The following is a 14372-nucleotide window of genomic DNA, read 5'->3' as shown; positions in this document are numbered from 1 at the left end:
AGATTCATATGGTTGGATTGGAATATCTTGGCCTTAACACATGAGTAGGTGGTTCTCTCTCAGGAAATGAATGCTGGAAGTGTAGGCACATTCTGATGGCTTTCCTCATGAATGAGGAGTGGTGGAGGGGTATATATAGCATCCACACAAAATCTAACCGTTACACACAATTCACCAAACTCGGTGGGACCGAATCAGAAAACTCGGTCGAAGTGATTTAGTTCATAATATGACCGTTAGGCATTTTGGTGGGACCGACATGTCAACTCGGTGGGACCGATATCATTAGGGGTAGGGCATAACGTAATCTCGGTTTGACCGATTATACAAACTCGGTGGGACCGATTCGCTCGTCTCGGTGGGACCGAAGCGTTACGAAAAGGAAACATGGAGTTTGCATTGTAGACTCGGTGGGACCAATCGCTCATCTCGGTTTGACCAAAACGTTACAGAGGGAAACAGAGAGTTTGCAATCCCATCTCGGTGAGACCGAGATCCCTATCGGTGAGACCGAAGTGACTAGGGTTTCTGGCAGTGGCTATGTCAAATGAACTTGGTGGCGTCGGATGGATCAAATCGGTGGGGCCGAGTTTGACTTTTGGTTTGGGACATATGTGGATATGAGAAAGTGGTTGAGGGCTTTGGAGCATATCACTAAGCACTTTGAGCAAGCAAGCCATTAAGCAACACCTCATCCCCTTTTAATAGTATTGGCTTTCCTATAGACTCAATGTGATCTTGGATCACTAAAATAGGAAATGTAGAGTCCCGAGCTTTGAGCTTGAGCCAATCTTTTGTCCTTAGCATTTTGAGGGGTCCACATTCCCTTGTCCATGCCATGCCAATCATTGAACTTTCCTGAAATATTTATCTTGAAGTGGCATTAGTTCAATGAGCTATATGTTGTTAATCATTACCAAAACCACCCAGGGATAGTTGCACTTTCAATCTCCCCCTTTTTGGTAATTGATGATAACATATAGATCAAAGCTTCGACAAATGATAATAAGATTGAAGTACATCGTCACTTTCAGAAGTATGTGATAAGCAAGAGCTCCCCCTAAATTTGTGCATTATTTAAAATTTGCTTTGGACTGCAAATGCACAATGTGTTAGGATTATGGATCACTCTTCCATGTCACCTACATCTTGGTGGAGCGCTCAAAATGATAACAATTGAAAGCATGCACTCATCACCAAGCAAAGTGAATGATCATAAATGGATATAAGGGATAATATCATTCAAGCACACATTAAAGTAGCATATGATCAAACACATGATCATCCAAGTATATCACAAAAGGACATAATGTGTCAAGCAAACACATATAAAAGTTCAACCAAATAGGGTGCAAAGAGAGACAAAAGGCAACACACTCTCTCTCTCGAAGACTATGATTTATACATATTTCTCCCCCTTTGGCAACAAGTTACCAAAAAGTTCAAATATGCATAGTGCTATGCATCTCTCAGGCTTGGTCTCCATGAGGTGGTCTAGTGATGACTCCCAGGACAAAGGCTTCTGTTGATGTAGCTGGAGCTGGTGGAGTGGCTGCTGGAGGTGGCACTGAAGCTGTGGCTGCTGGTGCAGATGTAGTGGCTCTAGTATCAGGAACATGCACTGCATCAGACCTCTGAGCTCTTGGCACATGCACTTGATGAAAAACATCTGTAGTTGTCTTTCCCTTCTTCTCCTCTGCTTCCTCCTGGAGCTACTCTACTGCTGACTGAATCTCAGTGACTTTGACATCAAGATCATAGAACTTTTGCTCAATAATCCTCTACAAACTCTCCTGATTTTGAGTCAGGGTGGCCAAGCCCTTCTCAATCCTCAAGGTGGATTGGATCAGATACCAAAGCTGATCTTGTTTTCTCTTTAGGAACACCTAAGATGCCTCTTCAGCACTTGGCATCTTTGCAGCTTTCTCTGCCTTTGCTTTTTCTCTCTTCTCATGTGCTTGCACTGAGGAAGGATCTTTCTCATCCATGACCACAGTGTTATCCTCAAAATCTGGCTTGAGAGGTAAATGCTCCTTGTCCAACAAATAAGTGCATGTGCCCATCTTTGAGTTGATGAGCACCTGAATATGTGGATAATACCCACAAGATCTCTTCTGATCTGCTGTTGTCCTCTTGATTGTTTCCACAATCAGACTCATCACCTTGAACTTATGAGGGACATCAAATATGTGCAACAAGTTGATGGAATGTCCTCTTATCATTCTGTGATCTCCAGACTTGGGAAAAATAGTGTGCCTGAGGATAGTGTTGATAGTTGGCAAACAAGACAACAGAAACTTCACTGAGCCCAACTTGTGTGTTTCTAGGGGATCATCAGGAATCTCCTTGTACATACTGGCCATAGAGTTGTGGTCTTTCTTCTTCTTGGCATACACATCCAAGTCATCCTCATGAGCTGTTGGGGCATTTATCAATCTGGCCCATTCATCAACAGTGGATTGGTACCTAGTACCCTCTAACATCCAGACAATCCTTCCATCAGGGTAGAAGTGAGCAGTGGAGTAGAATTGCATGATTAGCTCATCATTCCACTTAGTGAGCTTCTGGCCAACAAACTTGTCCACTCCACAAGCCTTGAAGCTATCATAGACACCTGGGAAGTTATCTTCATTCTCTCTGATGTATGTCCAGTCAACCCATCTCATATCACAGACTATTGGCTTCTTGTCAAGCAGAATGGTCCCATAAAAGTCTTGTTGTTCCTTAGTGTGGAACCTGTAATCCACAGCAGTTCTCCTCCTTACAGCATATGGGTCATTTTTCCTCCAAAGTCTCAGACCTGCATCCTTCCTGATGCTCATGTCCTCTGCCACAGGATGTGTGTCATTGTGGTCTGGAATCTTTGGTTTGAGCTTCCTTAGCACTTGGGCTTCAGCTTCTTCTTCTCCAGCTTCAGGCACTGGGGCCTTGTTATTTTCCTCAGCAGGGATGTTGCTAGTACTCCTCTTGGGTGCAGACTTGGTGGCTGGAGCAGCAGCTTTGGGAGCAGGTTTGGGCTTAGGAGCAGCCCCTGACTTAATTGCATCTCCCATTAGCTTTTGTGCCTTAGGTGCTGGAGCAGCATCCTCTTCCTCTTCCTATTCATCATCAGATCTCATCATGGAGGGCTTGCCAATGACTTTGGCAATGATCTTCTTAACCCTCTCCTTTCTCTTCTTCTGGCCATCTCCAACTGCCTCACCATCATCTATAGCGGGCTTCATGGTTTCTTCTGTGGCAACCTTTCTTGGCTTGGAGGTTGGGATCCTCCTAGCAAGTGCCTTCTTGTTCATGCCTGGCTTAGTGGATGCAGCAGTGCCAAACTCCTTCTTCACAACTCTCTTCTTTGAGGTGGCCTCATCCTCAGCTGCAACATAATCTTCATCTTCAGAATCTGAGGTTCTCTTCTTCCTTGCTCTAGTAGCTGCCTTGGGCAAGTTACTAGGTGTGCTCCGGCTGCCCTCATCATAACTGCTTGAGGGACTAGTGCCCTCACTCAACTGCTCTTGATGTTCAGATCTGTTCTGGCTGTCACTTTGGTCAGACATCTTGGCAAAAACTGATAGCAAACCCTGTGAATAGATTATAGATGAGGTAGAGTGGATGAGCATCACAAAGTACAGAGGTTTTGCAAAACAAATTGAGTCAAAAACTTAGTTTTAGTTCTCTACAGAAATGATCTCGGAGCTACCAAATTGACAAACTCGGTGATATCGAAGCAACACTTGGAACCTAAACTAGTGAAGTCAGTCGGACCGAGTCACAGTTCGGTGGCACCGAGATTGCTAGGGTTTCACAGAATCCTGAACTTGGTCATACCGATTTGCAGTTTTCGGTCAGACCGAAAAGCGCATGTGCAATGGCCTAAGCCGAATCGGTGAGACCGATTTCTATGATTCGGTCGGTCCGAGATGAGTTCTGCGGAGAGCTAACCCTAAAATTTTCGAATCAAACTAGGCCTAAGGAAGATTTAGCTAGATAGATTAATCTCATTCGTGGCAAGAATCATGGCATTGTCCTTGTGCTAGGAATCGAAGTGAAAAAGACGACACAAGGGGTCGAACATGTACCCTAGTTCAGAGGGTGTTCGCTACGGCGGCGACGGCAGCAGAAACCAGCGGCGGGAGGTCGCTGGCGGCGAGAGGCAATCCGGAGACCCGAGGAGGCAGGGCAGGACACGCGCAAGCTGAGGGGTTTTGAAGTATTTTCCAAAATCTCACCCGTGGGTATTTATATCCCGACCCTGTCGGTGTGACTGAGTGGAACAACTCGGTGGCACCGAGATTGCAGAGTCACAAGCGGTTGCTGCAACTCGGTGTGACCGAAGTGTTCAAATCGGTTGCACCTATGAAAACCTAGATCAACTTAGTGAACTTGGTGTGACCGAAATGGATGTCTCGGTTAGACCGAAATGCACAAAGAGTTTTTGGAAGTTTAAGTCTATGACGAATCGGGGACTCCGAGTGCTCCTCACACTTTGTGATGTAGCATGAATAGAGTTTGAGACAAGAAAAGCATAGATAGCTAGAGAAGGTTCTTAGGCATTCTTGTCCATCTACTTCGCAAAAGAAAAAGAGCCAAACAATCAAAACAACAAGTGGATGTCCTCGAATGAGTAAAATATGCAACCAACATGCTCACACAATAAAATGGCAAATGAAATATATGGCAAAGCATGCACAATCATTCTAGCATCTATCAAGCAATTGGCGATGACTAGGTCATCTATATATGAGTATCTTGACTTAGGAGTCAAATGAGACCATTTGATCATAGGTCATACTCATTGTTTAAGCACAAGTGGGGTTACCACTTTTACATAAAGCATTGTTGTGTTCACACCATTAGAGTTGCTTTAGCTCAATTCTTAGAGTAAAGCTCCCCCTAGATGTGATATCCCCCCTAAGAGGGATGAACTAACCTTGGGTTTTGTCGATGATGACTTCATGTAGGTGTTGAAGATGTGGATGCTCAATGTTGATGTAGATCTTTCGAAGCTAACCATTGGAGTGAGTTGCACTTTCAATACCTAAACGGGTTAGTCCCATAAGGAACAAACAAGGATATCCATAGACATAGAGTGATGCACACACAAGATGATGTACATGAAAGCATTAGGTTACCTTGTCCCTTGTCTTATCAACAAGAGGGTTTGTGACTCCTTGAACTAGTGCAAGGTGTGGAAGTTGATCGCACTTGTCCTTGCCAAAATGATATAAGTGAAGTATGTTGGCGGAGTCACCCTCAAGAACTCTCTAGTTCTTCTTCTTTGGGATCCACATCATCTTGATGGGAATCCTTGGGGTTGTAGTGGAACTTGATGAGGTAGAACTTGATGTAGTCTTGGGAACCTACTTGACCAAGGCCTTGGGAGATTCTTCAAATGCATCAATATCCTCTTGAAGCTTGTCCTTGCCTTTTTGCTTGTGGTCTTATGGTGGAATATCATCTTGAGCTTGTGTCCCTTGGAAAGAAGTAGGATCATACTTATCTTGTTGAGGAACAAACTTTGTCTTGGGGTATTGATCTTCTTCCCACTCAACTCCATTGGCATTGAACTTTCGTTCAAAACCAACACCTTGATTCTTCCGGTGCCTTTCTTGCTTGCGTACAATTTCCTCAAATTGCTTACTTTCGGCAAGGCTCTTGTAGACACCTTTCTCTATAATTCCCTTCAATAAGCTATTTTCTTGCTCAAGTGTAACTTGGCTAAGAGAATCATTAGTGGAATCAAGAGAACTACTAGGGGTAACAACATTGGGTTTAGCATGATTATTGTTACTACTAGAAGAAGAGTCTTTCTTACTCTTGTTGCTACATTTTACTTGAGGCATGTAAGTATATAAGAGTAAACACTTGGCAATGTAAGAAGAACTTTTCTTGCGAAGATCATCATTGATTGCTTTTAAAAACGCATGCTCTTGCTCAAGGTTGAGCTTTTCAAAATGTAACTTCTCATGAGTCTTTAAAAGTTCTCGATGATCTTCCAAGGTAGTTTCATGAGCTAACTTAAGAGTGTTCAGTTCTTTAGTTAGACGCTCAATCTTCTCCTTATCATTGTCATTCATTTTATCTTGATTAGCATGATAATTGACGTTTCATCATAGTATTCATCACTAGAGTTGTCAACAACTAAATCATCATCACCTAACAAGTCATCTTCATCACTATTGAAATCAACATACTCGGGGTGTGATACCTTTGGGCCTTTAGCCATGAAGCATCTTCCAATTCCTTCATTTGGTGAGTCAAATATGTCGTAGGAGTTGGCTGACACAAGTGCTAGACCGGCAACACCTTCATCTTGAGTATATTCGGAGTCGGAGTGATAACTTCTTTCGGAGTGATGGTCGGAGTCAGAGCCGGATACCCATTCACCAACATGAGCTTGATGTCTTCGCTTTGTGTAGCTCTTGGATCATTTATCCTTCCTTTCTGAATCCTTGCTTCTCCGGGAGGTTCTTCGTTCATAACGATCATCTCTACTCCTTCTCTCTCTAGTGGTGATTCTTCTCTTCTACTTCTTCTTTTAGGTGAATCTTCTCTCCTTTTGTAAGGAGTCGTACACTCATTGGAGTAGTGTCCAGGTCTTCCACAATTGTAGCAATTACATTCATGACTCGAAGATCTTTTGCCATTGTAGGACCTTGACTTGGAACTTCTTTCCTTACTTCTACTCTTGTAGAACTTGTTGAAGTTTTTCACCATTTGGCTCAATTCCTCATTGAAGGTTTGTTTCTCACTTGATGATGTAGGAGCATCACATGAGGCTTTGTAAGCACCACTTGACTTGTTGTGAAGCTCTTCCTTATCCTTGAGTGACATCTCATGAGCAACAATTCTACCAATGACTTCCGTTTGAAATCTTTGTAGTTGGGCATCATTTGGATCAATGTGCACACGGTATCATATTTTCCATCCAAGGCTCTTAGGATCTTCTTGATGATGAATTTATCGGTCATCTCTTCATAGGCGGCAATCTCATTTGTGATGAGAGCAAGCCTAGAGTACATTTCAGCGACACCTTCACCATCCTTCATTTTGAACTTGTCAAGTTGACTTTGAAGCACATCCAATGTGGATTCCTTGACGGAGTCGGTACCTTCGTGCATATCAATCAAAGTATCCCAAATTTTCTTTGCATTCTCAAGGCGGCTGATTTTGTTGAATTCTTCGGGGCACAATCCGTTGAAGAGGATATCACAAGCTTGAGCGTTGTATTACAGCATCTTCAACTCTTCCGCGGTAGCTTCACGGTTCGGTTCTCTCCCATCAAAGAATTCACCTTGCAAGCCAATACACACAATAACCCAAACGGCGGGGTTATGTCCAAGAATATGCATTTTCATCTTATGCTTCCAACTAGCAAAATTAGTACCATCAAAGTAAGGACCTCTACGGTGGTAGTTTCCCTTGCTAGACGCCATACTCTCCTAGGTTGTGAAACCAAGGCTATGGTCACCAAAAGCTATGGAAATCAAGGCAAATAGAGGCCAAAGCTCTGATACCAATTGTAGGATGGAAAGTATGTCTAGAGGGGGTGATTAGACTACTTGACCAAATAAAAACTTAACCTTTTCCCAATTTTAGTTCTTGGTAGATTTTAGCAAATTAGCATAAGTCAAGCAATCAAGAAATGGTTCAAGAAAGTATGCAAAGAGTATATGAGCAGCGGAAAGTAAAGCATGCAACTTGCAAGAAAGTAAAGGGATGGGATTGGAGTATGCAAACGCAATTGGAGACACAGATGTTTTTGGCGTGGTTCTGATAGGTGGTGCTATCGTACATCCACCTTGATGGAGACTTCAACCCACGAAGGGTAACGGTTGCGCGAGTCCACGAAGGGCTCCACCCACGAAGGGTCCACGAAGAAGCAACCTTGTCTATCCCACCATGGCCATCGCTCACGAAGGACTTGCCTCACTAGGGTAGATCTTCACGAAGTAGGCGATCTTCTTGCCTTGCAAACTCCTGGGTTCAACTCCACAATCTTGTAGGAGGCTCCCAAGTGACACCTAACCAATCTAGGAGACACCACTCTCCAAAAGGTAATAGATGGTGTGTTGATGATGAACTCATTGCTCTTTTGCTTCAAATGATAGTCTCCCCAACACTCAACTCTCTCTCATAGGATTGGGTTTGGTGGAAAGATGATTTGAGTGGAAAGCAACTTGGGGAAGGCTAGAGATCAAGATTCATATGGTTGGATTGGAATATCTTGGCCTCAACAAATGAGTAGGTGGTTCTCTCTCAGAAAATGAATGTTGGAAGTGTAGGCACGTTATGATGACTTTCCTCACGAATGAGGAGTGGCTGGAGGGGTATATATAGCCTCCACACAAAATCTAACCGTTACGTCAGCAGTGCCCCCCCCCCCCAAAGAATTCTTATGAATCTAATCAAACTCATGTTTTCAGACAAGGCTTTAGCTACAGAAAAATTGGTACAGAAGTTAAGCAAGAAAAGTCTGGGAAACTGAACACTCAAAGGTCTATCTCCTAACCAAACATCAGTCCAAAGTAAAGTCATCTCCCCATTTCCCACTAATTTCCTACTAGATTGCAAAAAATAGGTTTAACCTTCATTAATCCTTCCCAGAAGTGAGATTTACTTTTTTTTCTTGCAATCCCTTGGAGTACATTTCTCTAAACATTTCTTTCTAACTATACTAACGCAGCGCTCATGACAGCCTTAAAAAAATATGGCTTCTCCCGCATCAAGGACGCACATGCATGCATCGACCATAGAAGTCGTGGCATCTGAAGCCTCCCTAGCCTGCGAGGTCACTTCCAAATGGAGGAAGAGCCCGTAGTTTAAATTCTAGCAAAGAATCGAGCTTAAACGATTGTTTAAATCCTAATTGCATTTCAAGTTGAAATTCCTTGCTGAAATTCATGTTGAAATTTAGTAGAAATTTTTATCATTGAGATGGAGAAGGAAGAGGTCTTGTAGCCAATGACAAACGGATTTCATGGGGAAATAAAAATAAAAGGCTACGCTTAGTAACTATTCTATATTTTTGGATCGCCTCGGCGACGTTTACAATACTTTAAAGCACGTTTCATACATGTTAAGGAGACTATTAATATAACGACCTTGGTAGAATTAATCTTAGACAGATGCAAGTTGCTCGGGTCTCTCCCTCCCTGCGATAATGATATGACATTACGGCGACCGGTGCTTGGGATTACCTCCGTAAGTCAGGCAAATTCACATCGTTTCTCTGACCTTGTAGATCCCTCTGGCTGCTTTCTTTGAATCTCCATGTCTTGCTACAAAAGAGCCATCCCTATCAAGGCTTAATTTGACAATAGGGCCGCCCCGTGATGCATGCAACCCGTCGGGTTAATTATCAACGAGGGCGCCCCGTGATGCACGACGTACCTATGACGACGGTGCCCCGGCACCGGTGGTCGGCAAGCACAGTCGTATCTCAGAACTGATCAAGCCAACCAATCTTCGGAAGGAAAAACACTGCAGATAGATAATTATGAAGTCAGAAAGGAAGGAACAGCACCGACGAGAAACCGCGAAAGAAAGAGATCACAGACAGGTCAGGGTGCCGGTGCAGTCGATCGCAGCCGTCCACCGGGGGATCAATCGTCCCACGCGTCCGTGCTGGCCGCGGGCCCCGGCGGCGCCACGAGGGACACGTTCCCGAGCAGCGCAGCGCAGCGCAGCATAGGCAGGCAGCAGATCCCACGTCCGCGCCATGATTGGGAACACCGATGAGCCGACCCCGGATAAAGCCGCGATCGAGTGCATCGGAAGGGAAGGTATCCAATCTCTCATGGTTTTTTTTTTCTGAAATAATATAGGGAAACGGCGGGGCAGCCAATGGGCGCAGCTCTGGATCTCGCCATCGTCTCTAGCGTCTCTTTCTTTTATACCACCACCTGACTTGTCCCGCCTTCTTCTCCCTCCCTCCCTCCTCTTTCTCCACAGGCTTCCGTACGCCCTGCGCCTTCTGGTTGCGGGTCTCCTACTCTTCCATCTCCGCCGCCTTTGCCACCAGAGAAGCAAAAGCAGGGGAGGAGGCTGCCCTGCCCTTGATCACCATAGCAGCAGAGTAGGCGATTCTTGGAGGTGAAGGGGCGCCGACTCGAATCAGGTAATCTGCAGCTCCATCTCCATCTCGGGCGGCACATGTTGAGCTGCTCGTTAATTTGCATTCCCTTCCTTCTCGTTTCCCGTCCAAACTTGCCGTTACTTAGGAGTTAGGACATGGGTGGTAGATAATGATGGAGCGAGCATGTTCATGCCCGGACCATGCTCATTGATTCTCGGAAGAGCAGTATGCTATGTCGATGTTTTCTTCTTCGAGGTATATGCTGCTAGTCTTTTGAATTAGCCAGGGCGATGGGTGTGGCCACAAGTGTTGTACGTACATCCACTAAGAACTGCTAGTACTGCTTAATTTCTCCCAACAACAGAACTAACGGCAAACAAACACAAGGCCAAGCTCGATCCCGACGTGGCAGCCACACCCCTTCATGGCCTTGGCGTGACGTCAAATTGTGATAGGAAAGCATACGGAGCACAAAATCCGAACATCTCAGATATCTCAGATATCACGGTATAGAACTCTTAGATCGTAAGTGTTAGACCATGTAGTACTCGTTCTGCTGCTGGCTCTACTACACATTGCAATTTACCGTAGTGCCCTTTTTGTAGCATTCTGTTGGCCTGCTCATTTGATTGAGCCTTGTCATAACATGTACTGTACCGAGCAATGGATTAGCTGAGTTCGTAGAAGTATTAAAAAAAGATAGTAGGATGTGATTACTCCTAACTCTCTTTCGAGCGACTATTCTTGTCCTCTTGTCCACATGTGGGAAGGATAAAGATGAAGATGAACGAGACAGTCCGCTGATTGATCGATCCGGAAAGGTAACCAGAGGATCGAGTTAACAATGATGAGATGAGCCGTGAGTGGGCGGCAAAGCTGGCCGCGACATGTGGACTCGAACCCTATTCTTCTTTTCTGGGCGTTGGAAAGAAAGATCTCGAACCCGATTCGTCCCGTTGAAGCGGGAATCCACTGCCTTTACACGTGTAGTAGTTGGTGTGTATGGCTGCGAATTTGACCTTGTTTTTAGGACTCCTTAATTTAATTGAGATCGACAGGCGTGCAGCAGTGTGCAACAATGTGGAACTCTATCTCTTTCGTGCTAACACGGGGCGTCGAAAATGGCTTTCGCCCCTTTTGCTAGGGGATGGTGAGATGGACTCGTACGTGCGTGACGTTCTCGTAGTAGGGAACAGTGATCTTAACCCATGTCGCCATAACTATACCCCTTCTCCTCTCCTCGACTTGATTTCGGTTTGGCGCGAAACCAGAGTACCAGACCCATACAAGAGACAGACAGTCGGCGTCTTTATCTGAATGAACAGTGTACCCCTCTCTCGCCTGCACCGGATATCACCGGCAAGCTAGGCGGGCCCACCAGCGCCCGTTGTTTTCTTCCCTAGCCTAGCCTAGCCAGCCACAGCTTCACATATTTTCTCTTCTTTTCCGTTTAGTTCCTGGCACAGAGCACCTGATAATTCGGTGGGAGCGGCCGGGGTACGAGTAGGTCGGGAGAAATCATGTGGCGCACGCACGTGAACGGCTCCCCCGCCCTTTTCGTCGGGTCGCCGCGACAGCAGCAGCCTCGCTCGCTGGCCGGCCAAATTTCCGTAGCCCGGCGTGCGCAGCCCTTGTCCGCTGTCTCACGTCGCTGCGCTGGCTCTCGCTGGTTCGCCAGCACGATGGTCCTTCCGTTTCCTGCTCCATCAGTTTCGGAAAATTTCCTATCCTTCTCGCAAACAAAAAAACCAAATAAATTCCACCAGAAAAAATCGAAGGCGAATTCGCTGTAGTAGTCAGCCCCAACAAAAAAGAGAGAGAGAGAAAAATCGCCTGTCAAAGTCACGTGGAACACGTGTGTTTCAGACGGAGGTAAGATTTTCCTTTTCCAGATTATATTTCGCGTAGAAAGAAGCGCCGCTGGTACGATTTGGGCCTGGTTTAATCTCCAGTACCCTTCCTTTTTATTTACTGTCTCGCGCTTTCACTCGCTACCATTTCTTTAGCTCACGCGCCTCCCATAAAGCGCAGGGACCCCAGGAGAGGAGGCAAGCGTCAGCAAGCAGCAACAGCGCGGACGGCCGAGAAGCAAGAATGGACGGCGACCAGGCGCCGCATTCCAACTCCAACCAGCACCCGCCCCCGCCGCCGTCGCCGTCGCCGCTGCCGGAGCGGGAGGCCAGCTTCAACTACGACATAGAGAGCATGGACGGCGGCGGGTGGCGCGGCGCGGGGAGGTACGCCTCGTCCGACGCGCTGCTGCGGTACGACGACGACGGCCCGCGGGAGCCGCTGCTGCGGAAGCGCACCATGAACACCACCTCCCAGATCGCCATCGTCGGCGCCAACGTCTTCGCCATCGAGAGCCTCGACTACGAGTAAGCGCCCCCCTCAGCTCTCCCCCCTCCCCGTCTCAACTAATTTTAATTTAATGTTTGACTTGGACACGAGAAAGTTCGTCGGCATCTTCTGCTGAATTCCCAAGGGGAATACGTTATCCTCTAGAAAGCGTGATCCTTTTTGTCTTGTACAGCACTGTACTTTTTAAAGAACGCGGATACTGTCATCTAGGAGTAGGATTATTTATAAGGTTCTTTACCTGCCCAGCGCCAGGATTTTTCTTTGAAAAGCAATCCTAGGAATGTACTTCGAGTAACACTCATTACGTGTCGAGCCGATTGCACAAAGCTATCATTGAAGAAAAGGGGGTGAAATGGGGAGATGTAATCCCTTTACACAAACGAGCAGTAATGTGTTTATATATATCAAAGTTTTGGTGAATTTAGATGTTTATTCACTGACTGCAGTGTGCAAAACTATATAAGATAACAAGAATGTAAAAAAAGGGCTGTTGCATAAGTTCGATGGTTGAATTCTGAAGGGAAAAGAAATAACGTGGTTTCAGAATTGAACTAATACCGTATACTTCAGTAGGCGTGTTTCATTACTTGCGCTCTGAAAACTCTGCTGCGTGTTCCAGAATTGTGGAGAATGATCTTTTCAAGCAAGACTGGCGATCGAGAAAGAAGAATCAGATATTTCAGTATGTTGTCCTGAAATGGGCATTAGTTCTTCTTATTGGCTTGTTGACTGGGCTTGTTGGCTTCTTCAACAACCTTGCAGTCGAGAATATTGCTGGATTCAAATTGGTGCTCACAGGTGATCTTATGCTCCAGAAGAGGTAAAGCTTCACTCCGGTGCTTTTGCTGTTTTACCATAAGGTGTAGCTTAAATACATTAGTATGTTGTTTCCAAATACTGTTTGGTTTGCAGCAATGGAGTAATGTGAAGTTGTCGATTGCGTGCTGCTTCCAGTGCAGGTACTTCACAGCATTTTTGGCATATGGAGGCTGCAATCTAGTCTTAGGAGCCACTGCTGCAGCACTATGCGCTTACATAGCACCAGCTGCTGCTGGGTCTGGCATCCCTGAAGTTAAAGCATATCTTAATGGAGTTGATGCTTACTCTATTTTAGCTCCCAGCACACTCTTTGTGAAGGTAAGATTTGACTCAGATTCATGCTTTTATTAGGTTTTGAGTAATACCTACATTATGGTAAAAAATTATGCTAGCTTATCTCATTAGATTACTTGGATCATTGCTGGAATTTGCATCCTTACCTCTGAAATGATTTGCATGCTTGTCACAGAACCTATGATACCTTTTCAGTGCTGCTAGGCAGTGTAGGAAAGGAAATAACGACGTTTGAAATCTCTAACAAGTAATTTTGTCTTTGGAGGTCTTAGGTTTCAGAATTTTTGACGAGCAGTCAGAGATTGTATGGTACCATCCATGATTTCTTTCCAGCTGTAGTGATTTGCCTAAACTGCTGCTTACAGTCCTTCATATGATAAGCAAAATCCTATCTGCAACAGAAATAAAATAACTTGGAAAATTAATCTATAGTTGAAACTCTGCAGCATCCTTTATTTATGGCAGTAGCCTGTAGGCCATTCCGGACAATACATCTGTTACATGAGGACACTCATTATTTTATTTCTGTTTTAGTTTTGTCGGAAACTTTAGAAAATTCCTAGGGTATCATTGTTGAGATTTCTTCAGATTTGTGATGCCAAAGGCAACCCACTACTTTCTAGAGCTTGTCATTTGTGGACCACTACTTTCTAGAGTTTGTCATTTGTGGAACTCTGAAGAGAAAAAACATTCAGTTGTAGAGCATATGGTTGATAACTTCAAAATAAAGTGATGGAGTATAACCAGCTGGCAAATCATTGGACCAATACAAACAGTTGTCTCTAATTGTAGACAGAGTCAAATTATGTTGTTCTCATAACTTCTTCTT

At 45.0% G+C, this 14372-nt stretch overlaps 1 protein-coding gene across 1 annotated transcript in view; it reads left to right on the top strand.

The window, feature by feature from the left end:
- The first annotated feature begins 9869 nt into the window (after nt 1-9869).
- Nucleotides 9870-14372, top strand: part of LOC119364366 (chloride channel protein CLC-c-like) — an 8210-nt gene continuing 3707 nt past the window's right edge. Inside the window, exons 1-4 of the mRNA XM_037629834.1 lie at nt 9870-10111; nt 12101-12447; nt 13050-13250; nt 13390-13567. Coding sequence (XP_037485731.1) covers nt 12164-12447; nt 13050-13250; nt 13390-13567 — 663 coding nt within the window. The 5' untranslated portion in view covers nt 9870-10111; nt 12101-12163. The remainder of the gene's footprint in view (nt 10112-12100; nt 12448-13049; nt 13251-13389; nt 13568-14372) is intronic.

This window comes from Triticum dicoccoides, chromosome 2B (genome assembly GCF_002162155.2).
Source record: "Triticum dicoccoides isolate Atlit2015 ecotype Zavitan chromosome 2B, WEW_v2.0, whole genome shotgun sequence".
Taxonomy (NCBI): Eukaryota; Viridiplantae; Streptophyta; class Magnoliopsida; order Poales; family Poaceae; genus Triticum; species Triticum dicoccoides.
The sequence above is the reverse complement of the archived record's forward strand: the minus strand, read 5'-3'. Positions and strand labels throughout refer to the sequence as shown.